At 38.6% G+C, this 27,301-nt stretch overlaps 1 protein-coding gene across 1 annotated transcript; it reads right to left on the reverse strand.

Annotated features, from left to right (window-relative positions):
* LOC101863989 (serine/arginine repetitive matrix protein 1) lies at positions 1 to 27,091 on the reverse strand. Its single transcript, XM_005100242.3, has 6 exons — positions 27,009 to 27,091; positions 26,874 to 26,919; positions 24,620 to 24,853; positions 23,967 to 24,176; positions 23,360 to 23,470; positions 1 to 12,773 (listed from the first exon to the last, which is right to left on the reverse strand). The coding sequence occupies exons 1-6, from the start codon at positions 27,063 to 27,065 to the stop codon at positions 10,534 to 10,536; spliced, it is 2,898 nt and encodes a 965-aa protein (XP_005100299.1). The 5' UTR covers positions 27,066 to 27,091; the 3' UTR covers positions 1 to 10,533.
* Between the last annotated feature and the right edge of the window lie 210 nt (positions 27,092 to 27,301).

The raw sequence follows: 27,301 nt of genomic DNA on the forward strand, positions 1-27,301 counted from the left end.
TTTCCTTTTGTTCTTGAATGTGTATTGCACATGAAAATTTTATTGGTACATGGATGATTTCCTTTATGCAACATTAAAATATAATACAGAGAATAGAATATGATCAACTCATGCGAGGTCAACTGAAAACAAAGCAAGAAAATAAAACAGAGTCTGGTCAACAAATTGAGGCACATGTATTGAAATCAATGGTCAAAGCTTGACAGAATTGAAATGAACTGAAGATAAAGCATACAGAGATTTTGTTTTAAGCTAAAATAATTTTCTAAGCTGGTGTTCAAAGGCACTCCCTTGGGGAAAAATGAATATCTCTTTTTTAAAATTATTCCTTTTGCCAGTACAAGTACAAGCACATAAAAAGTACATCAACTGATGAAATGTATGGATTTGTGAAACCTGTTTCCAGGAACCGTTCACAACCTTCATGGTTCCACTGTGAAAAAATACATGGTGTGTTCAAAGCAGACAAAATTTTGGACTTAGGAGAACAATTGAGCAATGCTTTTCACAGGGAGGGAACTTAACAACTCTTGTTGCATAGTGTTGATTAAAGCAGCAAAAGTAGACAAAATTATATTTATATCATTTTGTTTCTAAAAATAAATATCAGACATGTACATTATTGCACTTGAAAAGTACACATTGGGTCTTTTTGGCACTCAAGAAGAAGGCCAATGAGAACTTTCAGCACAGCTACCATAAAAGACAGATAACAGAAACACCAGTACTCAGGAAGTGAAGCAAAGAAGTAAAATGAAACTCAAGCAAAGGTATTGTGTGTCAATTCATCTTTCAAAAGCTACTTTTATTTCCATGGATGGAAAAGCTAAGTTTAATTCTTATTCCCAGTCCGCTTACATACCGGAGAAAGAAAACTTTCGTTAACACCTACACCTCACACTTGACTTTCACTTCCCCAGGATCAGAGCTGCCACCTGCTTTCTGACTATGCGAGATATGAGTTACTTTAATATCAATAACTCTGCTTCTAGTGAAGTTATAGATATGAAAATTCACCAAAATGTTTAGAATATGTTTACCTTTGCTATAAATTCGTTGAAAAAAACTATTTTGGTTTGAGTCATTTAGGTGTGATTAATTATGAAATAGTAAGCTTTCATATATATTGTAAACAGTCGGTTCCTAACAGGGATAAAAGATTAAATCGTGGATCTTGATCTACTTACAATGTAAATTGTTCCTCAATCATTTTTCACCACTTTGTTCTTGATCTGAAGACTCCCGATTTAAACAATCAAGGCCATTGTCCAAGTCGCCATTGTCCAAGTCAACATTGTCTGGGTCCCTAGAAATTTCGTCGATCCCCTCAGACTCTGTGAAATACCTTTTGAAACTCACTTTATCATTTTCCATATTTAACTGACAGAAATCTGGAAGGAAAATATCAAAACGGAAGAACTAATCCATGTATCAATGAAAACATTAATATATTTGGGGAAACATCGACAGGCATTTGTTTAGATCTAGGTCATTTCGCTCACGATTATACTTGTCTGCGCTCCTGGGAAAGCAGTCGGGCCTCCCAAGCAAGTATTCTTGTCTATGACCCCGTAGGTGTGAAGTCATAATTTACTTTCATGTTTTACATTAATCTATGCATCGCGTAAATCATATATTAACTGAAAATATTTCTCTCTCCAAGACAAAAATCACGTACACTTTATCTCTCAAAGGCAAAGATCTCAGTCACAGATATAGACTTCTCACCAAACACCACCCAATTTATCCCAATGGGGTTGCAAATATTTCTTGTCATAATTTTACAAAAGATGGGACACGGGAATTTACTTTTGTACAAACTGTCTCTTGATGAACAATACAGGCATCTTACTTAAAGTCCACACAATGGAAGAAAACAAAGAGAGATGAAGGGATGGGGGGAGGGAACTTTCTCACAATGGACACAGACATATTCCAATTGTTGGATAAGATCTTCCGAACAGGTTTTCCTTTTCCCAAATGTGCTGCATATGGATTTGGAAGAGTCATGCATTTATAATGCAAAAACCCCATGCAGACCTCACTTCCCACAATCCTTTTATTTTTCCTTTCAAACTAAGTAATGTAATGGTAAAAGGTACAATAAATTCACTCTTCAATGAGCACAGGAACTGAGCACCTTACAATACATACAGATCTACACACATGCATGGGGCATTGGAATCTAACTAAAGACAGCATTTTAATTCTTTAACTGAAAAAATGACGGAAAATTGTAGATTCGCGTTTTCGTGGATGAAATTATAACTAATAAATTGCCACACTGCATAAAGTAAGTATCAAGTCTGTACCCAAAGCTATTATATTTATATACAGACCAATATTGTTCTCAAAAGGTTACTTTCCACCAATGGGACCTGGGAATGAGTTACACAGATTATAGGAAAAATGCTACTTCCATGTCTATCAAACAATAAGGTTTAGTATGGGAGAATGTCTATATCCGTTCCCAAATATGACTACTTTTCCTCTTTAATCTGTTGGAACATTTACTAGTTTTAAAAAATAATTGAAATTTCCAAAGGAGACATTTAATCACGTGTGATAGAAAAAAAAATTTTCCTCTGTGACTGTGCTGCTCTAGCAACCAACAAAAACTTTGAGGTCTCAGACATTTAACTAAAACCATATTTTAAGTACTAACTAACTAAGAAAAGCACCAAAGATAAATAGAAAATAAATATGGTACAAAAAATACTCAAACAACTATATTCACAACATCTTTGAGACTTAAAATTCCAAAGAATAATAAAAGTACATTACATTTATTGGGAACAAGTCTTGGCTGAAATATTTTATCATGCGACTAAAAAGTGCATTAAAGTTATATTTGGTGAATAAAATACATATAAAAGTATTGATAAAATCATGTTTTAAGTCAAGGCATGCAATAAAAATAATTAGCATAATTACATTTACCACAAACATAGAATAATAAAAGTCACAGAGTGAAAAAAAGGACAACTAAAACACAATAAAGGTATTACATAACAGATGCCAAAATTTGATCCGAGTGATTTGTTCCCATTTCATACAAAAAAAAAGAGCCAGAGGCACACACAGAAAGTTCACAATGATTTAATAAGTACTGCAAAAAATAAATAAAAAGCTCCAGTGATACATAAATATGTTCTGTGAGACATGTTCTTGTGTGAGTGTGTGCATTAATTAACAAAAAAATAATAAATCAGGTCTGAAATTATTGTGACAGTTCCAAAACCATAATTTCCCCAAAGTATTCAAAGGCATTTACATGAAAAACAATAAACATTACCAGTTACATCAATCTACTTCATTGTTTTACTTTTAAACTATAAAAGTCTACGGTAACACGAGAGAAATAATTCCATCCCATCACATGGAGGAACAAAGCTTTGGGAAATTTTTTAAAAAGCTTAAATCTCGTACACATTATTAAGTGATTATATTCACAACCTCACACCTAAATTACTTGTACTCACAGACTAGCAATAAACCATGAAAGATTGAGAAAATCTAAAACTTAAAACTGATCTAATTACAAAATTGTTGACTGTCCAATTTCTAAAAAGAATTATATTTTGACTGAGTGTGAATGAAAACACATTAAAAACTGCCACATTGTCAAAGGAATGGTGATTGTAGAAAGAGTATACCTCTCTGATTCCAGTCTGCTAATAATAACAAGCAATAAAAAGAATTTCGTAAAGAGGTTCCACTACTATTTTAGACCCGTGGACAACTTTTTAAAAAACTTCTACCCTAGAGGCCGATATAAGAGCAAAACTAAATTTTTAAAAAACAAGATGCAGTGGTATCCGCTTAACAGCAACACCCCTGGGAAGCAAGCCTTTGTTGCTGTTCGGCGTTTGTTGCTGCTAATTGAATTTTTGGGAGTAGGGGGATAGAAACTAAACTGCTAGAAAGAAATGTTACCCTCCTTTCTCAGTAGTTTTAGTTTTAGTAGAGGTTTTACGGCGCTCGCAACTGCATAAGGTCATATGAGCGCCAGAAGAATAGAGGTGTTACAAGAGAGTAACAAACATAAAAAAAAGAAGGGGAAATAAGGACGATAGACGTTCGATGGGAAAGAAGAGGCAAACCACACCAGAGCACCCGCCAACCACCCACCTCCTTTCTCACTCTCTCTCTCTCACCAATAGACAAACACACACACACAAGCAAAACACCCAATACGAGCAGTATGTGGTGATGCTGTTACGTCAGAGGGTGAGAACATTGTTCCGGCCCCCCAGGAAATCGCGTTGCGGCCGCGTTTTTCATTGAGTTTTGCAATAAACCCGCAATTTTCACAATTGTCTTGCAATTTTCTGCAAAAATACATCAACGCTTTAATTTTAACCAAATTTTAAATATGACATGGTGCGAGTACAGAGCCGATAGGTCTGCGTAAATCATGGTACATATCGCCCAAGCTCTAGCCTACTGGGCGTACTCTAAAAGCTATAACCGGAAATTCAGACCGGAATACATCACGTACAACACAAACTGAGACAAAGATCTAATGTGTGTAAGCGTGCGCGTGTGATAAGCAAGTAGGTGTGTGCGTGTGTGTGGTGTGCGTGTAAGGTGTGCGTGAGTGTGTGTGTGCGCGCGCGTGAATATTGTTCGTACATGATGCATTTATGTAAATGGAGTGTCTACATACACGGTAACCAGGCACCTAGTCTCAGTATCCATTATACCTACACGGTACCTAACCGGAATGAAAATAAATCAATATTTGTCCTGTGCTGTCATTTGTTGAAAAAAAAAAGTCATACAAACGTCTTGTCAGTCTTGTCAGGCTCGTCATCATGACCAGTCAGTGAACCTGTGCTTTTGCATCACATTGTGAGTACCGGTTGGGATCACCAAAGTTCATTCAAAGTTTGTGCGCTGCGAAGTATAGGGCTCCGGAATGGGGGGATTATTGATTCTTTCAAAGGTACAGTCAGGAGAGGGCTGGGGTTGAAGGCAACACCGGGTGACAAAAACGGAACTTGGGAGTTCTGAACAGCCCGGTTACTGTGTACGTGACATTGAGACTACATGCCCGGTTGCCGGTTACTGCGTGCGAAGACACTCCGTTATGTCAAACGCCTTAAGCTGCGTTCACACACGAGTGGGCACTATAGAAACGATCTACATTGTTATTATTACTCTTGTTTATGGAAAAAACATGTTTTTTGCTGTATTTTACGATTGGACTTAGTGTTAAAACAATACCATACACAGGTTCTAAAGCAGAAAATATCTGAAATAGATCTAAAAACAGATTACCGGTGTATCGAAGGTTTCAAGAGAAAAATAGAACAGGATCTGAATTGATTGGAGCATACGTTTATTTTGTATTTCTAAAGGTTGTTTTGAAAATCTCACGTCAAAATTTTTTGTTTTTATAGACTACACCTCATGAAACTTCATACACTTCTAGATCTTTGCATGAAACAAGTACCCGGTATGTACTAAATTCTGTCAAATTTTATGCCTTCATTTAAAGGTTATTACAAAAACCGAGGGTTCTGTTATTTTATGTCACACGGTATTATGTTAAATTTGGTTGATAACTTTATTGTACGTACTCGTGTGTAGTTACTAGTAAATGCTGCTAATAAAATTTGTATGCCTATTGTGTGTCATGATTTTTTAAAAGGCTGTTCTGCTTTTGGTACTCAAATTGTCATGTTTTTTAAACTAAAAATGTTAAGCCCATATTAATGATAATGCGTCCGGGATGGGAAGGTTGCAATTTTTTGCAATTTTTCATTTTAAAAAACGCAATTTTCCGCGGGGCTAGATTATTGGCAGCATCAGTGCCAAGGTCTGATCACAGCTTCTCTTTTAAAGTTAGCTGATGCCCAACTGCAAGGCTGTTTTGATATTGTAAGCATAATACGAGTGGCCCAGATCCCTCCCCCCCCCCCCCCCCCTTATAAACACACACACCCCAGTTGGGAGACTCTTGAAGGACGGTGGCTCTTGGCGAGAGGGTGGGAAAATTTTTTGTCAGACAATTACTTGTAAGACTGTTACTTTTAAAGGAAAATTAATTCCATTACACAAGCTGAGGTTGCTGTTAGGTGGATGTTGCTCTAATCTGTATTGCTGTTAAGTGGACACCGCAGTATTTCTAATCTCCACATTCTGCATACTACATTAAAATCATTACGAAGGAATGCACTGCCATTTCAACTGAATAGACTCCTGTTGCCCAATTCCATTATATATATATGTCCACATTAAAACACAAATGCAAATCACCATCCATTACATCACTTGTGAAAATTGAATGTTGTATTTATAGAAAACTTCTACAAATACAAGTCTTAACTTGAAAAATAATAAAACTAAAGTGTGATACATACTACCAACAGTCAAAATGAATGCTGCATTCAAGGAACATCCATGGTCTTCAAAAGAAGAAGATTCAAGAGCAAAAGCATATATATAATGTAACCACAAGGAGGGTAGATTCTGCCTCTATGTAAAATTTCCCCTAAAATTCAGCACAACCTTCATTATATTGCATACAAAAGAACTGCAAAATATATAAGTATAAGGCCACAAAGGGATTGCCTTAGAACTCTAAAGAACAACTGAATCATGTACAACACACTGCTACTAATTCGCCCATTGAAAATGCAAGAATTCACAAACCGTACAGTATTAGTGTTAGGCACCTATATTTGATAACTTACTAGTTGCCATAAATATGCTTCAATAAGCACACTAGATCTATTAGATTCTAGATTCAATCAGGGCTGTGAAGGATGCTACATCCCAGTTAAAAGATCCCGTTGCTCTACAAAATGTCTTCTTCACAGCAAAACCAATTTAACATCTCTTCCATGGGAAGCGGGAGCCAAACAGTAATTTGTTTGCGTGAATTGAGCTGAATTCCCTTCCTCCCCCCCTCTTGACAGCGACGAAATCCTTGAACATGGGTGATCAGATTGATCCAGAACAAGACATTGTCAAGAGTCGGAGAATACAGGACTATAACGTAAGCTGTAAACAGACTTATGGAAAGCTGTTGGAAGAACGACACAGTGCACTTTTATTAACTTCTTTTCATAAATAAAAGTGGTTCTTGTACTTGCAGAGTCCCATGCAAATACATGTTTATGCGTATACGCACACTACACGCTCATTCTATGAACAAAGGAAACGGCACTTGTTACAATTGTTCCTTATTTGACAGTCAGTCAGCAACGGTATTCCGATACAAGTTACCACTATCGTATTCAATATTGAATTGGAGCCTTCTTTTCAAAGAAAGCTTGGGAATTAGTGCCACACTTATAAAATAGGAAGACAAAACTTATGGAAACAGTGGCAAGGAAAAAATTAAGAACCAAGCTAAAGAGACAGGAGAAGACTTTTGAAACCTAATTTCATAGCACATGCACGTAATATTCACAATTATGCATTGGTTCAACCCAAACACATCGTAAGATGGCCGAAAAGAAAAGCGTTCATGTGAATATTATGAAAAACAAAACGACCAAAAAGAATGTAAAGAATGGGTGAGTGCTCAGGCGAGGAAAAGAATTTTCCAGTCTTTCTTCAATATGCTTTGATTTAGTCAAAATGTTGCAACGTTCATAAAAAAGATGTTGTATTGGCCTTTTGAGTAAATTAAGAAAAATCTTAAGGCATTACCAAGAAACTGTGCTATAGATCAACTCATTTAAGGTCTAATTTAAACAAAAATAGCAGAGTTTAAGATTGAGCTCGTTTCATGATTGCCAACTCCTTCATTAAATCCTACAAACAACCTACAGGGGAAAGCATCAGCATTCTACTAACCTAATAACACGCTATGCAATAACGAAGGGCCTTTGAAGACAAAAATGCAAAAAACAGTCTTTGAAATCACTTTACAAATTCCTTAAAAAATCTTTTTAAAAGCACATCAAAGATCACAAGACAAAAATCTTACAATATAGAAAATGTTTTTGTGAGTTCGTGTGTAGATGAGTTTGTGTTTGGGATTGGAAGAAACAAGGAGAAAGAGCTCTCCCCATATGGCCACAACACGTAGATAGAGGTAAAATAGAATAAAAATAACAAGGCACAACAGATTTAACATGTGTCATAAAATATAAGTTTCCTTTCAGGTTCTCAGCAGCTTCATTGTGGACATAAACAAAGTAATTCCATCATCATCATCACAACACAAGGTATATAATAATATACATACATATACACTTTTCCCTAAACATACATGTTATTTATGTTGAATGACAAATAACAAGATAATACTGATGTGACAACACTACTGTGTATCAGTCAAAAGTCACAGGCTTCTGCTTCAGGAACATGAGGCATCACTGAGGCAGAGGGCATACTCTCCACTCCACATGCCCCCCCCCCCCCCCCCCCAAAAAAAAAATATTCAAATCTTTTTTTATCCCCATTTGAAAATGAGCAACATCACGATACAGGGATACTTTTTCTCCTTTTCAAGTCATAGCTTTGAACATCCCTCAAGCTTCAGTAGGCCAATGAGCCAGCGCCATGAATTTATAATTCCACTGCTATTTCAAAACTGTTTCAGTATCATTCTAAAAACTACAGTCAATCAAAATACTACACACTTCAACATAAGTCAAGGACCACTTTGACAGACAGCCCTGATTTTTTTTAATCCGAAAAAAAAAAAAAAGACAGCAAGGAATGTTTCACAATTTTTTTCTCTGAAAGTGTTAATGGGTTACCAATGCGTACTTTAATCTAAAGCTTCCTAAAGGGGCAAAACCACTACAGGCAGCATGGAATCCTCAGGGAATTTTAACCACATTTGCAGTTTTTTATCGACTTGTGTGCGAAACCACGGACATTCCTCAGTTAAAATTTCTAGTGCACGTCATAACAGATGCACGGTCTCGAACTGTGCTCACTTTGGTGGCAATATATAAGCCGCCGTTTGAGCAAAATCCAGTATCAAATCATATACCACCGAGACGAAAGCTGAGGGACTTTGATCGTGCCAGAGCTATGGCATGGCTGCAGAATGGAGTTGGAGCCCACCGAGAAGTTGCCAGAAGGCTTGCAGTGTCACACTTTGTCATTGTCCCCCTGAGGAAGCGCCATCAAGCCACTGGACCAGTCCAAGAACGCCCACGTGCATGTCGACCCAAGAACACCACTCAGAGTGTTTGCAAGTGGTCCTTAACTTATGTTGAAACCTGTAATCCCTAGGTTACAGAAACTGTGAAAATTGTAATGCAAGCATCATGTAGCTTTAAATGTCATTGTTCTAATAAATTTTCTGCCTTAAGTAACATGTAGCCTGGACCGTCACAAACCTTTTGAAACCTCCCTTCCTCCAAATAATTGTTCTTGGCCATGGCAATTCTAGGAAACAAACAATTGAGCCAACTAGCTTTCTTTGGATCATTATCAATAATGTGAGCATGCATATTCTAAAAATAAAAATCAAACATTCAGCAGTTTGGTGAAGAGGAAGCCAAAAACATCCAAAGCTTTGGACAAAAGGCACTTAACAATAAAGATCGAACAAGATACCTAATGCGATGACAAAGGGCCTTTGAAGACAAAAATGCAAGAATATAAAGTCATTCATATAAAAGCAGGATGAGCAGAATAACTATCATAATCAATATCAACTTCACACAAAAGTCCACAAAATTATACTAAGTAGCATCATGTATTGTTGAAAACACTTTTTAAATCCTTTTATGTGAGGCCATTTTGAAAAAATATGCTCCTTCAATCTCCCAATAGTCAATAAGTAGTTGTAAAGCGCTACAGGAAAAACAGAATTAATAGGAAACAACTTAATTTTCCTTGGGTGGGTGTACCAAATTTCTTACTTTCTTTCTAAAAAATTAAAATTGCCGTTACATTGTTTCAATAGTCTGTTGGCTCTGATGTCAGCAGTATGAGGATGATAACCGAGTACAAAAAAAAAAAAAGAAGACATATTTCCAGATTGAAGGAAAGAGCAACTTGAAAAGCCTTTACAAAATTTAAGTATTTGTTCTCCTTTCAAACAGCTCATAAATATTGTCACTTTAAAATAATATAAAAATTATAATAACTATCGTCACAGAAGAACTTAAAAAGATTCCCAAGAAAAAAGGAACTTAGTGTTATAACTAGATTTTTTACCCTAGAAATATGATAGACCATACTTTAAATCTTGTTCTACACAACTGTAATCTTATGGAAAACAAATAAGGCCTACCTTTAAACAAATCCTCACTTCAAATTCCACTGAATTTGATCTATCGAATTATTCAATAACAAACTTCTGCTCACAAACAGGCCATACTAATACTTATCAAAGTAAGCACAAAAGAGGACATCTTCAGGATAAACTCAGAAATCATAAAAATAAATATGAATTCCATCTGCTTTTCTCATTAAGCCAGTGGAGAAAATTTAAGCACTCCCAATTGACTACACAAAATCATTCTTAAAATACAAAAGCTTATGGTTCTATCCGTCACTTTAAGAATTCACAATTGAAAACCACAGGTTTATGATGTACAACGCCCTCCATTAGCAGGAATCCACCGACCCTGAACTGAGCTTCCTTTCTCTCGGAACAAGTGACAGTGGTTTTCTCTTTGAGGAGGCAGGAGCCGAGTTGATTCTGCTGAGAGAAATGGAGGGTTTCCTCACTCCACTGTCCCTGGCGTGCACATGTTCCTGGCGGGTTTGCTGCAGAGCCTGTGTGGCACGCAAGTCAATCACAGCATAACGCAGCTCCTCCTCCCTCTTGGTTTTGACACGCTTACTTCTCCGGGTGTAGGCGATTGGACAAGGCTGCGGACGGCGCTCCTGTGGAGATTTCGTCATGTCAACCTCGATGTAATTCAACTCGGCTTCAGTGTCCGAATAGTCGGAACCCAGTTCTGGTTCAGATGGGGTAGAAGGAGGTGCGGGCGATGGCAAAGGCAAGACAGGCTTCCTTGCTGGAAGAGGGGGTGGAGGAGGTGTGGAAGGAGGAGACGGTGCGTAATATGAAGGTGGAGAATCTGAAGTGTCTGAGAGAGTCAGGTTGGGAGAGAGTGGTGGTGACGATGACATGGGTGACGATGGCAGACGACGTCCGAGTAGAGGAGGCTGAGGGTGGGCTGTAGAAGATACAGGAGACACACCCCTGGGCTCAGCGCCAGGACTACTGTCCATGTTCAAAGCTCTGTGCTTTGATAAACTTCTTTCTGTCGAGGCGAGGCTTCTTTCTTGTGAACCAACCTCTACAGGCAGGGAATGAGATTCTGTATCTACAGCCACGCCAACGCCTGTGCCGGATAGATGTTGCGAAGACGCCATTGCGGCAGCGAAGTTGAAGGAATCAATATTTTTGTATCCACTAGATTTGATGGGGGTAACTAAAAGGGAAGCAGCAACAACAGAGCCATCATTTGACAAACCACAAGCTATGTTATCACCACTTCTAGATTGACTATGATTACTAGAATTGTTCTTTGTTTGAGCACGTCTTCTTGAAATGATACTTGAATGAGCAAATTTATCATACTCCTTTTGATGAACTTTACACTGGTAATTTGACAAATAGTCCTCTGGAGGCAGAGATAAAGGAGACAAAGGTTTCTCTGCCTTTTCCCCTGATTTAGGGCGAGGGTACTGAGTGGTCAATGGCAAAGTGGAACTGTGAGAGCTTTTGTTGGATGAAAGACTCAAGCTATGCTTTTCTGGGCGGTTAGCGTCTGATTCTGAATGTCTTGATCGACTTCTCTTGCTTCGACCTAGGCTATTTGATTCCGAGGGTGAATGTCTTGAAGATTCTCTAGAAAATAACGACATAAGGGATTGCATTCCAGCACGAAGAGGTGTGGCACTAGATTGACTACTGCTTGAGCTGACAGTCCGACTATTTCCATTAGTCGAAGAATTCACAAGTGACATGATGAACTCTTGATTTACATATGTTGGATATACTTCATGAACACTAGGAGTCTGCCTTGACGGAAGTGGGGACGGTGAGCATGATGAGGGAGGGGAGGAGGCACTGAATGACAGGTCAATGGGAAAGAAAACATTTTCTTCCATCAACGGGCTGCCAAGGGTAGACTTTTTGTGGGTCTCCTTCGAGTGAGCAGATGAGATCGAGGAGTGAGACAATACTGGGCAAGGTGAAGAAGCAGGAGACGGAGAGGCTGGGGCAGGCCTGTCAAGAGACACGCCACGACGCAGGAGAGCACATCGGAAGGGCTCCCTCTCCCACATGTCACCACCATGCAGGCTCATGTTGGACTGGGTAGTGTCTGCAGTGCTCGACTGACTGGGGGAAGGCTGGGGTGTTCTAGAGGGAGACCTGGAGCCATGAGACAGAGAGTGAACGCTGTGGGTTGGGGGGGAGTGCGGGCTGCTGCGCCGATGATGTGACAAGCGGGTGTGGCTGACAACTTCGCTTGGGCTCAGGTCAAAGCTGAAAACTTGTCTCCGAGTGGGCGAAGCAATGCTTCTGGGGCGACTTCTGACGGAGGGAACAGTCTTGCGGCTGATCACAACGTACTCTGTTCCCGAGCGAGGTCGCAGCACAGACTTTGCCGGGCTGGTACACTCGGAGACTCCCATGGACGTGTCCACTGTAGAGAAAGACTGGTGGCATTGCAGCCAAGGAGAAGATGGTGTTGGCGGTGGGAACTGAGCATTATCACTGGAGACCCCAGATGGGCTGGCCTCACCCAGAACAAAACTGATGGGGATTGTGAGCTTTGTGCAGTTAATTTGATCTATGACTCCCTCACTGGACGATGTTGACAGTCTTCCTGTAAAGGTAAAGCATACAACAGTTTACTCACAATGCCTTTTATTCCCGTTGATCTACCATTTATTTCTGATGAAAACACTAGGATCATAATGAAATAGCATACATTATACAGCACTAAAATTGTTAACAATAACAAGTCTAAAAATGTGTCTTTCCATATAGGAATGCACACTACTTAAACAATGTAAAAAAGCTACCATTCTTTGGATGGAAACATTATTACATGAATACTTGAACATGTCTTTCAGCTCCAATATTTCATGATTATGAAATTTCACGCCTCCATTCAAATCTAGCGCCACCCAAACATACAAAGACCAGCATACAAACTCATGTCAAAATTGTTTTCAGCTCAAACTTAGGTAATACAAACACAAAAGCAAAAAACAACCGTTTACTTCCAGAAAAAAAGAATTCCACGGAAAAAGCAAAGAAAAAATAGAACTTTCAACAACACATTGCAGTAGTAGAGATCAGGAAAATAGGATTACTATCATGTCTGGGATTACAAGAGCACCATTATTATCAAATCCCCTTTCTGTAAGAACATACATGAATCTTGAAACATTACTTTAATCTCATAAATAAATGCTTTTTACAATCTGTCCGCAACTCGCCACTCATGGGGAAAAAAAAGGAAACACAAACAACAACTCATCTACTTCAAGGACCACTTCAACGTATAACAAATATGTTACGAATGCAAGCATGCTCTGGAATCAAGGGATTATTAGGAAAATAAACCATCTATGTTATTACACACACACCCTATATCACATCTCTTCTTAGCATGTATCTCTATTTCGTTCAGTTCTTCGTTTTCTTTACTCAAGTTCCCAAAGAAAGTGTGTAACCCCACCCTTCCTTAAAAAGGAAACAATCACCCACCACATGAGTTAAAGAATTAAAAAACCACTCAGCATTAGCATAGTGAACAATGTTCCTTTTCTTAGAAGCTGTTCCAAGCTATCAAACTTCATGGCAAGAGCCCAGGAAGGGTACAGTCAAGCCAGTGCTTGAAAAACTCCTCTTATCAGCTATCAGCAGTGTGCACTGATAGACCTGATAAGTCACAGCCAGTTCTATGAAGCGTGCTTCGCTCCCTTCCCCTTATACCAGGGATAAAAAAAAAAAAATCTGTCAAGAGAAGTAATTACCATTACTTTACAGCACACACGCCAGGTAAAGCAATAATGTTGATGTAAATACCCTAGAAGTAAATCTAAAAGACTTCAGTGTGAGACATAGGCACATAGGTGATATCGCACACCAAGACCTTAAATGTCACACACCGGAAATAATAATATATATGTATACAAGAAACCTTTATCCAGATAGCCTTTTTCTAAGCACGCCATTCATTCTGTACCTATCTCTCAGTAATACATCTGAATTTAATTTCTTGAATACAGCCTGAACAAACCGATGCACCAATAAAGGGGAAAAAATGTGAGGAAAAAAGTAAGATTGATAGAAAGAACACAGGGAAAGAAAATAAAAAGATCCCACAACTCGCACTCTCAAATTACTTGCAGGACAAGAGAAGCTGGAAATCAAAATTTGAAGAGAGTAACTAAATCATGAGGTGCAACAAGAATGCTACATCTCAGTCATAAAGAACCAAGAACTTGTGACTTGTAATACAAAATGCTGACACAAGTCATTTGCCAGCAAAGAAACATCTCCAAAGAATTAACGCTGCCAACAAAAAGCCATAGGGTTTGTTCAAGTATGCTGGTTTGAGCTATAGAGAAGCACATCAACAGAATAAGCCATTTAGTGTAAAGAAAAGCAAGTCAGACAAACAGAAGGAAAGGAAAGAAGTAGGACCGAACAGTAGCTCTCTCCTACTATCTGTAGCAAAAGGGCAAAAGTCCAGAAAAGACCGGATGGACAATGACAAAAAACCCCAACCCACAGCCAACTGTAAGCCACAAAACCATTCTCTTCTTTTCACAAAGAAAGGATCAGCAAAGAATCAATATTACCTATACAAACTCAAAATATACATTTCTGAAGCACCACTTGTTTTTCTCAATGAATATATTAAGAACATTCAGTAAACTCTGGAAAGGAGGTCCAAGTGACCGATATTTCAGTTCACAAATGGTAAGAAAGACAAACCAGCTGACAGTAACAGATTATTAAACAAATGCCATAAAATATAACAGTAAAATCAGTGCGGGGGAATGGAACACTAAAAGCTTAGAGCCGTATATTTTTCCAGGTAACGTGTTATCACAGAACAAAATCTGACTCAAAACATGCACAAAGACAACATACAAGATTAAACAAATGTAAGAAGTATCCACAATAAACACGGAAGTACAGTACAATACTTAAAGTGTTTATTTGCAATTAATTATATGATGTCTCCTACTCCTATATTTTCATCTGTTTAAGTGATCAATAATTGGGCCTTAAAATATTGATACACTGCCGATTGTGACTGGGTGCATTTTGAGTAAGTCTCATTAAGATACCCCCCCACCCTTGCCCCTAAATTTTAAAAAAAATTATGACACAAACTCACTGATTTTTCGGTCCCCATGATTCCATGATTTTATGATTCAATCAAACGTTTACTAAATGGAGTGCATTATATACACCTGTACATTGCTGGAAAAGCACAGTATAATTATGACGGATATGGTCAGTAATGGGAGGTCAGACAAGAAATAAAGAGCAGTATGCAAACATGAAATTCAGGAATAACACTCAAGTTAAAATAACAACACAGTTAGCAGCTTGAAACTCACGTATGAAAGGCGAAAGACACGCTTACATGCTGCTTAAGACGTTTTAAACAGGAACATGCAAGAACACAAAGGAAACAAAGCACAAAAACCAAAGCAGCATTTAAGTGATCACCACGAGATTTCACAGATATTAGAAGTAAAGACTCTCTATGGTCAACAGCCTAATTCGAGATGCATAATAATATTTAACATTCTCCGCATGGCAAACCAATACCTTTTCATTCAAAAGCTTTACAGATGCCACACCAGAAGAATAACGCGTGCAGAGAATTTCAACTAAAAACAAACGGTAGGCCAAAGAAAGCAAAGAGGCTAGAAAGTGAAACTGAAACTGAGATGGAAAACACATTCATGCTACGTTTTGTGCTTCACCAATCTCGAAAACTGAATAATTTACCAGGAAACAAGAGGTCCACCTTTGCACATGTTTCTGGCTTGCGGGCCAATGCACAAAAGTGCATCATGATGCTTAGAGTGAAATGATACCTGCCTGTGAATCAATACTAGAAGATGGAACATGGCAGCCTTCCCCAGCTGGTGCTGATTTGCTATCAGACTGACATCCTGCACCTTTCGTTGCTACGGCGGCTGCTCTATATGCTGACACTGATGCTGATACTTCATCCATCTCCACATAAACAGGTTCACTGGGAGGGACTAGGCTAAATGCAGTTTCTATGACTGGCGACAATGGGTTCTGATAGGTTCTGGACTTTGGCGGAAGGCTTGGGGGAAGGTCTTCATTTGCAATAGCAGCTGATGATGGATCTTCTGTCACTTGAGTTGTTCTACGGACTGTACTGATTTGAAAAGTGGATGACTTGGATGGCAACACTGTGCTGGGAATGTCGGGATCGCAAATTGATGATGCGCATGCTTGAGAGTTGGAAGAAACTTTCCGTTCTGACGGGCGTGACAAAGACGACTCATCATTCTTCAAACCCTTGTCTAATTTCAAATCAAGAGAAGATGATCTCTGGTATATTACTGGCTTTTTATAAATTTTTTGCTGCTTCATTTCAAGAAGTTTCTCATCATCAGTCTTTGAAAGATCCAATGAAGGACAAGGAAACTTCGGGACAGACACTGATGTATGCAGGTACGGATTGACTAATGGCCCCTCAGTTCTTTGAACATGCAGCAAAGTGACTGACTTTGAATCAATTTTTTTGTCATCTCTTTTGAGCAGTGGTGACATATCTGAATCATCCGATAAATCGTGTATAGAAGATGAGCTCTCACTCTGCTCTGTTGGCTTCCAGTCTGATTTCTGTTTGTAAGACCCAGAAGAAAAGCTGCTGGAAGAAGATCCTGTGGGTTTCAAACAAGGAGCGCCGATGGGTTCCACAGACTCTTGGTAGCTCAAACGATTTGGAAAACTGGAAGATCTACGCCGACCAAGTTTCAACTTAGAACCCTTTTCTTCTTTCATAGATTTGGAAGATTCGTGTTCAGACATACTGCGTTCTAGCACGCTGGTGCGATTCTTTGCATTGCTACCTGGAGGTGTTTTTTCTTGAACCTGGCAAGAACCTTTATCCTTTGAGCTTCTCCTCTTGAGTCGTGCCAAAAATCCTTCCTTGTGGGGCTCCAAGGGAGGCAAAGGAAGCAATACCTCTCTAGTTACAGGACATTCATCAGGCACCAAATTCTGACTAGCATCAACATAGGTGTTTACATAGGTAGATCGACTCTCTGACATTTTCTTGGTGAATTCAATTAGATTGGGGAATGGCATTGGTGGCTCACTGGCCTCGCCTCTTTTGTTTTGAGACTTGACTTTAGTATAAATTTTCATGGGACTTTTTACTGGCTTTGCTTCCTGCTTCTTCTTGGTTGGTTCCTCACCAACATCTGAGGCAGCTCTCCTGAGAGGGACTCCACTATCAGAGTTGTGTCGGACTTTTGGAGGTAAGGGTAAAGGTGGGCTCAATGTAGTCTTGACAGTCGCTGCCTTCTGGGGGAGTGGAAGTACCTGAGGCATGTCTGCACCCTGCAGGGTGAGACTTTTCCGGTTAGCATTCGTCACACTAGCCATCTCCATGTATGTGCTCTCCCCTTGAAGCTTCATCACTGGGGGAGCAACAGGGCTAGCATTGATTTTTAGATCTGCTTCAGAAATATAGAGGTCTTTAATTTGCATGTTCCTTCTTGCCTCCTCAACATCTAAGTAGATTTCATCTTCAAAACATGAATCTACACAATCAGCCAAAACATTTTCCATGTCAATATAATCACTTTTCACCAAAGCACCATTTTGTGCAGCAGGAGAGCAAATTACAAAATCTAAGTGACCAACTCGTTTAGCAGGTTTCTCAGTCACTGGTGCCAGTTTATGTCCAAGTTTTGGACTGCCCATCATCAGATAATTATCTTCCGGTTTCTCCTGTTTCCGTTGTTCCTCTCGCTCCATGCTGAGCCTCCGTGGTTGTTCTACGGGCTGCTGGGACCTATCATCATGAGACTGGGCTGGGTTTTGTGCTTTACTGCTCTGTAATCTTGAAGCCGGATTGCTGGACAGAGCTGTATTCTTAGGGGGTTGTGAACTTGAAGCGCGAATCTTCTTAAGTAAAGCTGGACCCTTAGGTGGCAGTTCTGGAGGTGGTGTTTCAAGGTTCCTTGGTGGCAAATTCTCATAGATCTCTTCTCTTTTTAAACTTGTCTCTTGTCTGACGGGAGTGTTTGCATCTGTTGTTAAGATGTTCACCAAATCAACATGTGACCTTGAACCAGCACTTCCATGATCTTGTACCAAAGACCTCTGGGAAGAATAAACACCCTGAGGAGTCATATTGACTACTAGAATTTCCTGATGTTCCTGCCTGGTGCTTTCAGTGCCAACACCTTTCCTGCAGTGAAACTCAGTAGCTTGATGTCTTTCTGCTGTCGCATGGTTTTGTATCTGTCGCTGCCGCATCAGTTCTCGATCTCTGGCCACCATACTCAAATTGGTAAGACTGGACGCAGCAACAGGGGTATTGAGACTTGTCAAACTACCAGTGTGTCCAGCTCGTAGTTTACCCTGTCTGGTGTTCAGCCCCTGCATGCTGGTGCCACGGGTGACTGGAACACAGTCAGCGCTGCCGGGCAGGTGTACGTGGCTGTGGGATTCATCATCATACTGGCTCAGATTGACGTATGGCAGAGGAGCGTTCAGATGGGAGCGCTGAGGTATGTTGTGCAATTTTGCATGAAACATGGGGCTCACAGGGTTGCCTTCTGGCATACTGGTGTTCAGCCTCAAAGCCGTAGCACGGTCTGCTTTCTGAGGTGTGGAAGTGCACGGCACAAACTTCTTTCTTGTGGTTATGTTTCCAGAAATTATTTTCAATTCCTGATCAAGAGGTAGTAATGGAGACTTTGCAGTAGAAACTTTGTTAGAATGACTAGCATTATTAATGGAATTTGAGGCTCCAGACAATGCCTCGAAACTCTGGGATGAATATTTGGAAGGTGAACTTTCAGTGCTATTGGAGTATATGTTGCTGAGATTACTTCTGTTTAAACTATTGGTCAACTCTTCATTTTCTGCAGCACAGACTTGAAGTATTTCATCCATTTCATCCAAAAGTATCATCTCCCTTTGTAAATCTGATTCTTCCTTTCTGAGAAGAAGAAGAGTCTCATGATGCTCACTGTCAGTGCTGACGTCAGGGTTCAGCTCAACACCTTCAGATAAAATTCTACGAATATCTCTTTCATCTAGGTTGTCAGCACTGGCGCTTTGCCTTTTCTTTCTTTGTTCCAAAGGACTTGACCCATGAGTTCCTACCAGCTCAGAATCAGTCTTTCTTGGTTGAATCTTTTTATAATTTGCTGAGTAAATCATAGAAGGGTTTACAGGCCGGTTCATTTCCCCAACACTAGCCCCGTGAGAAGTAGTCATAAGAACCTCATCAGCATGTGGCCGCGGTCGAGAATATCCAAACTCTTCGAGGCTGTCAGGGTAAGGTGGGTCCCCCAGCACTCGACTGTGACTAGGAGGGACATCATAAATCCCTGCCAGCTGATCTCTATTTTCTAGATATCCTTTCTCTCGCAAAGCCGCGATGCGACGGTGATCCATCACACTGACCGAGTGACGCTTATACCAGCTCCAGTCCTCAGAGTCTGCACTACCAGTTTGATTGTTGTGACAACAATTGAGAGTAGTGGGGAGGGCACCCTGGGTGGGGGCCCTGGCATCTATGTTGGGGTGATGGTGATGATAATGAGGTGAGGGTGAGGGTAAAGATGACATGTCAGCAATGAGATGAGAACCAAGGTCTATCTGGGAGCCTGTGGAGTTGGGAAACACATACAAAAACACTCTTACACACAGACACAAGAACTTGTTCTTCCTACAAAACTCAAGGCATAAACGTCAGTAAGCAGCCACCACATTTATTCCACATTAAGACCTCCTTCAGACTCCTATGTTAACTTACCCAATGCAAAACAATTTCACTTTCATCCAAAACCTCAGGGTATGTTTGAGAGGAGAGAAGCCCACTGACACAATAATGGTCATTTAGTGCTGGGAAAAACGCAAGACAGACAAACACAGGCAAAGAGGTAGAACCTCCCCTTGCTTTGCAAATTTGTTTTATTTCTAGAGTTTTTTTGGACTACTTTACTCCCAAAAATAGTGGACAAAAGCAGTTACATTTCAAAAATATGATTTTAAAAATATGAGCTTCTTTAAAAAAGAACCCTAGGTACATTTAAAGTGCAAGCAATTAACACTGCGATTACTGTTGAAGAAAAAGTAAGGTCCATCTTATGTAACATACAGGAAACAATCATACATACAAAGAAAAATACTTTTTCTGTCTTTAAAAAAATCTAAGAAAACAGCTTAATCAAAACTAAATGGAAAGAATGCTACTAGAGTAGCAACAAGTCAGAAAAGCTCAGACCTCCTGCCCTTCTGAATAATACCATGGCAGAAAAGGCAATAGTTCTGTGGGGAGCACCGGTTCTCTTAAACTGCCCAATAAAACATGCTGCAAAAGGCAACCTCTACCCAGAGAGCACATTTTCCATCTACCCAAGCAACAAATTGAAAGAAGAAGTTCACTTGCAATCAACAGAACCAGAAACAATTTATGTCAGCCCATGAAAAAACTTTTGAACCCCATAATAATAAACATTTTTCTGCAAACATCCTCAGGCTGGTTTGCAAGTTAAAAAAACACATGAACAGTTTTACAACAAAACACGACAAAAGCCATTTTCAGAAGTTTGGCCGAAACTTGTCTCTGGCAAGGTAATGCAAATTCCAAAATTAATAATTGTTTTCTTCAAAAACTTTAAATAACGACAGTAAGTGCTGCTTTATTTTTAAAAACAAAAGTGCTCTGCCTTTTTAGGAAAACCCAACACATTCTTTCCGCACCATCCAATTTCTTTTCTTCAGCCATATGGTGGAGAAAAGTTTGTCAGCTGCACTTTCTGTTCCTGATTATTCTTAGTCACACTATTACGATTTAATCTTTTTTTAATGTTTAAAAGTTGTCCCCGCTTGCTGAAATTAAAGCGAAGAAAAGTTGCATTATGGTTTGAGGCTGCAAAAAATTAAGAAGCAGCTATTCAAACAAAAACAAACTGCAAAGGAATCAAAGTGTATTCTACTTGCAGCCTCTTGCTTATACAAACAATTTTACAAAAATCATCCAATTTGTTGGTTTCGGTATTATTACCATGGTCGTTTTAAACGTACCAGTACCATTAGTCATTAATTATTTGCAGGTCATACCCAAATTTGCTCTTTTATTAATCAATATCATTTGATACAAATTCATTTAATTTTGTAAATAATTAATGTAGATATCACATTCCGTAAAAATGTGACCTCATCAATTTAGATATGAGAATCCAACATTCAAGCGTTATATCATCTTTACTCTTTAAACAAAGTTGCTCCAGTTTATTCAGTAAATAGGTGAAGAAAAGAAATCATTTTTCTCAAAGCCAGAAAATGGGATTTGTCGCTTCTTGTCGCAAAACTCTTCCCATGTTTATGTGACAAATACTTCTAATTTCATTCATAAAACCATAGCAAAAAGCATAACAAAGTATGAGGAGTCATTTCACAGTCTCTTCCTAATAATTTCAGAACAAAAATAATATTTCAATACAGTTCCCTGCCTTACACTCTCAACTGGATCATTCAAGGAATTTTTACTAAGACAGGGCTCAAAATCTGCTGTAAACCCTGTTTTATCCAATTTTTTTCAAAACGACATGAATAGATCATGATTTACTAGAAAAGTATCTTTTTCTCAAGTCTCAAGAATATGTGTGGCATCACACTGAAATCAGGCACCCATCAAATTAATGAAATCAAAGAAACTTACACTTTTCTCCATGGAGGGCGATTTTATCGTACAAATTTGGGCTCAACACCTTTAATGTCCTTTTAAAAACATATTTCTATGTAGATTTTACTGAAATACATAGCATAAAAAATATTAATTTGCAATTCCACAACACTCAAGCTTTGGAACTCACTAAACTTTGGCAGCCACTTTCTCACGAATTTAACCTCTGAAACCAGGAGTCTCGCCTCCTTCAAATATCTCCACTTCTTTTCAAGATAGATGGGTATTATTCTCATCAAAAGCAATACAAAAATAAACTTTAAGATTATACCAATAACTTCAAAGGCCCAAAAACTGAAAAGCACCCGATTCCAATGTGACATGACACATCTTTTTCCTACTTGTATAATAAATTACAGTGTGTACAACAGTTCAGTATCAAATACTTGCAGTAAGTATGTGGAAGTTACACAAAATGAGTGAAAGACAGAGGAAAGACAGTGATGTTCAGGGGGTGGGGAGAGAAAGGCGACAGACAGACGGACAGAGACAGAGAGAGACAGACAGACGGACAGATCGACAGACAGACAGACACAATTAGAGAAAGAAACACAGAAAGAGAAAAAGACAAAGAGAGAGAAAAAGAGAGAAATGGGAGGCACAATAACTTGTAAACATTAAAATAAGATGTCTTCTGAGTGTCAAATCTCCAGTGCTCAACAGGAGGGAGGGAGGTGTGTGTGTGGGGGGGGGTGTCCAGCATGAACATTTACCTTACAACTTCTCTCTGGAATAGTAAGGGTCCCAACATAATAGGCGTTTTGAAATCCTTTGATAATACATTTGTGTCTACTGAGCAAAGGCACTCCAAAACAGCACACCAAAACTAATTCAATAAGATAGAACACATGACTAATAAACTGTCTCCTTAGATCTGAAGTCAGGTTACCATACACATTTTTGGTCTTTATATCACAAGTATGCATTATGAGATTGTCATGATAAAAGTTAGACAGATTATGGGGAGGGGGTTGGTAGTCAACAATGCAAAATCCTAGGAAGTTGAATGCTTCATTAATGATATTCTTGCCACAAAACTGAACACAACTGAATCAAGTGGTGACAAACTATCACATTTCTTTTTTGGAATTAAAGAGTCTGTTACAAAAAAAACAAAAATTATGTTTCCTATTTGCAAGAGTGAAAAAGTCACCTTCAATTGCCTCAGAGTTGAATTGTGGAAATAACACCTTAGAACCTAATATACCCCATCAAGTCTCTAAATTAACTTACATTACTCTAGGTTAAAAGGGCTTCAGAAGGCAAGTTGCTTACTTCTCCATCTAATATCAAAATCCCTCACATGTCAAACATTTACGTAATGAGAGTCAACAAAGTACCAAAGAACCTTGCAGACCTGAAATGGACAATAAGCAAAAGCCACAATTGTACCATTCACGTAAGCAACATGTAATTCTTCACAATCACAGACACAGATAAAAATTTCTGTTCATCCAACTTACTTCTATTCTTGAACTTGCGATGACAGTTAGACATTTTTCCGGTGGATGCTAAATTGATGATGTCAGCAATATCCTCTGCTTGTTCTGATTCAAGTGCAAAGACTCCAGAACCTAACATGAACAAAATGTACACAATTCTTAAACAAAACTGGTGATTATACTAAGTCAAAACGAGGGGGGGGGGGGGAGAAAACCCAGAAAACCAGCATGATTAGGAAAAGAAACTCTGTAACACCATCCACTTGCCTGCAATCTTCCAAAAACAAATAAATGAAATGGGTCTGATAAAAACAATTTCAACACAAAAATCATTTACTTGTTCCATTTAGTTTAGTCGTATTCTCGGATAAATTTTAGGATATAATTACAACTTTATGACCATCAGTTAACTGCCCCAGGAGTAAGATTCCACCCAAAAAAATATTGCAAAATCAATTTTACAACATTATAGGCAGAATTTCATTTTTGACACCTTTGGAAAAGAATTCAGAGGAGTAACTTCATGTCCAATGACTTATTATGTCATGACAAAGTCAAAATTTAAAATAATCTCAACAACTTGATTTAAACCTGATTCAATCATTGTATTTTTTATGGGAAGACATACCTTTGCCACATCGTGTTCCACCTTCATAGCAAAATTTCCCATCCCTTGCTCCAAATCTACGAAGGTCTTCCACATTCCAAGACAAAAACACTTTTGGAGGGGAAAAAGCAAGCAGGCAAAACCGAGAATCATGAATGAAAAGTCTCAGATTATCCTTTGGAAGCCGACTGTTGGATGGGGATTTCACCACACGCACAGGAAACTGGTGTTCTGTGAGGTAGAAAAAAGAAAAAAGCATTATCAGTTAAAAAATTGCACACACATAAAACAAAATCATAATTGCATTGCCATTTTTGCGATTCACTCTTCTTCTTGTCAAATACTTTCAACACGTGAAACTGTTGATTCACTCTTTTCCTAATCAAATATTATTATTACTTTTTTAATTAAATAAAGCACAATACTTGAACTTAAAAGATATCTTCAAATAAAAATTTAAAAAACAAGAAAAAAACCACACCAAAAAAAAAACCCCAGGAAAAGGTGTGCTGGCGTGCTATGGGTGACATAAGTTTAGGTGAAGAATTTTTTACACAATGAACTTCATCAGAAATACAATGCAATAACATTAAAATTACTGGTACAACAGTTTCATCCAGAACAGTATTTCCTGAGCTTAGCCATTGACACTAAATGAATTCTGTAATGCATACCTTCCCCTAAACTTTGGCGTATCTTTATCTCAAACTGGATCATGTTTTCCCTGATTTCAAAGGCCATGAGATGCACATTCTTCTGGCAAATGATCGCCATGACATGAGCTTCTCTGTCGTGCCTAAAACCAGCATCCAGACCAAGAAACCCCTCCAGGGCAAACACAGATTTTGGTTTTGCATCCTGCCGCAAAACCTCAACAACATCTTTGAACAAAGACACTTGAAGGCGATCTGAAGAAAATAGAGGATAACTTTTAGCTATGAAGGTGAACTAAAGAAAATTGAGGATAATTTTTAGATATCTTGGACAAATTCGCAATTTCAAAACAAAATATTTTCTTAGACAAGAGACAATATAGCACAAAACAATTTTTAAACTTCAACATCATATCTATAAACTCAAGATTAGTAGCAAGGTTCTTAGGAGCTCCTATAAGAAAGCCTACGCTTGCACTATGCTTACTCATTGTTTTATATTATAACTGATCACAAGGCATGAATTGCTAGAGAAAGTATAATATTAGTCCATCACTGGCCCATTTCTAAAGTTTAAAGTCTACCAATATCACACACTTGAAAGGAAGTCTGTCTAACAGCTCATTAAAAAGACCTTACTAAACTCTTACTGCATATAAGCTGACAAAATGCCTTTTTTCATTTTGACGCCAAAATTGTTTATTTTGCTTCTATTACATCGAAAACCTGATCAGTTACGTTACCCTACTTGTGTGAAAAAAAAATCAAAGTGTACTAGTTTTAAAATAAATTCAAATTCAAATTTCAAAATCACTCTGTTTTTATATGATTACGCTTACAAAAAAACCCACCTTTTTCTCGAAACTGTTGTGAAGAGAAAAAGGTGTTTTGTCAGCTTTTATGGCAGATTAGTTATAGACAGCTCAGACAACTAAATTTTATTTCAAATTTAAGTACAGACATCTTGAGATTTAAAAGCATTCTATTAAGAATACCGTACACAACAGTTTCAGTCTACCTCTACACGAGACTACAGTCTGACATATAAAAGCACTTCAAGCATTCATCTTGTCTGATCTTGGGTGTTTTTTTATTTTTTATTTGTTGTATTCTATTCTATTCTTTAATTTTTAGCACCTTCTCGAACTCTTCCTAGACTTGCAGTCTGGGTACACCTCTAATAATATCTATTCATCATCATCATCCAGTGCCAGATCTGCGACAGACATCGGCGACCATGATTTTCCATTCATTCCTTTGCTTGGATGCTCACAGAAAAGCTATCTAGATATCTATTATAAAAATTTATTTCCAATATTTTCACTCAGAAGGGACACGACACATTATATATATACAAAGTACAATAATACTAAATTAATGACAGAAGGTAACCCTCCAAATGTAGACAGCCATAAATTTCATTCATTGGTCCGTCATTTTAGTAAATATTTCAATTTGTTTATCCTGGTTTTTTTTATATCGCCAAAATCATTTCAATTTCAACTAGATCTAGATCTACCTCCAAATGAGCTCTACTTCCTACTTTACACACTCTGAAAATGTGAACGGGTTATAACAGCCTTTACTTGCCTGGTTTGCCAGTTCTCAAGCACCTTCCAACATAATTTTGGGAGAAATCATATATTTTATTATGATCTAAAATTTCCCCTGACTCGAACACCACAGACTACTACACACTATTACTATTTGTTGCAAAATGTAAGCAACACTTCGAGGGTTAAACCAAACTAGGAAGCCTTGAAGGAGCTGAGAAAGAATTGCTGCTACTTTCAACGGGAAAAGATAGAGATAGAATAGAATGGAAACGTCTGATTTGGTCAATCTCCTGAAAATTCAGTTTTTGGGCACCACTCTCTCAAATCCCGGAGCATTGTTGACTGACTTGGTCTTACATGCCCTTTGCAAGCACTTTTCGGATTTCCCTTTCTTGTCAATGACAATAAGTAAACCTCTAGATCTAGAGTCTAGACTCTAGCACTCTTGCACTTGCAGTAGAATCTTTAACTAACTACTCTACTTTAGATTAGACTTTAGAATAGTAACTTAGTTGCTTTATTTGGGAAATACAGGACTAATGTCACATAATATTTATACAATATGAACAATAATGGAGCTCAGACGGCGCTGAGAGTTTGCAAAGTAGCCACATTGAGTAGACTTTTTATGTAAGTTGAGCTCTTACTTTCCGCCCTGGCTATCGGCAGTCAGTGTCTATGCAAGGTTGTTTTTGTACTGGAATAACGTTCTGACTCACCTGCAACCGGGGATGGTTTCTTGAGAACACACCATCGGGACTTCCACTGAAACATAAAATAGAGATCGTGTGAGACAACATAAAACTGAGCTGTAAAACAGCGTTCTCGAAAGAATTCACAGGCACAGATCATACCTTTTTGCCCTCACGAAACTTTATTTTCCCCTCGACAACTTTGGCAGTATCGGCCATGTTGGTCCCATGTTCAGCTAATCGTAACAAATCCTACGAGAACGCTGATTGGCTCAAATGCAAAGAACTCGCCCTCGTACATTCCGAGGTTCCACAAGCCTATCATGATCGTATAGATGGCGCGGTTCATAGTGTCGCCGTACTTGAATGACCTCAAGAATCTTTCAGCACCTCGTAGATTTAAACTCTCTCTCTCTCTCTCTCTCTCTCTCTCTCTCTCTCTCTCTCTCTCTCTC

This window comes from Aplysia californica, unplaced genomic scaffold (genome assembly GCF_000002075.1).
Source record: "Aplysia californica isolate F4 #8 unplaced genomic scaffold, AplCal3.0 scaffold00241, whole genome shotgun sequence".
In the NCBI taxonomy this organism is placed as follows: Eukaryota; Metazoa; Mollusca; class Gastropoda; order Aplysiida; family Aplysiidae; genus Aplysia; species Aplysia californica.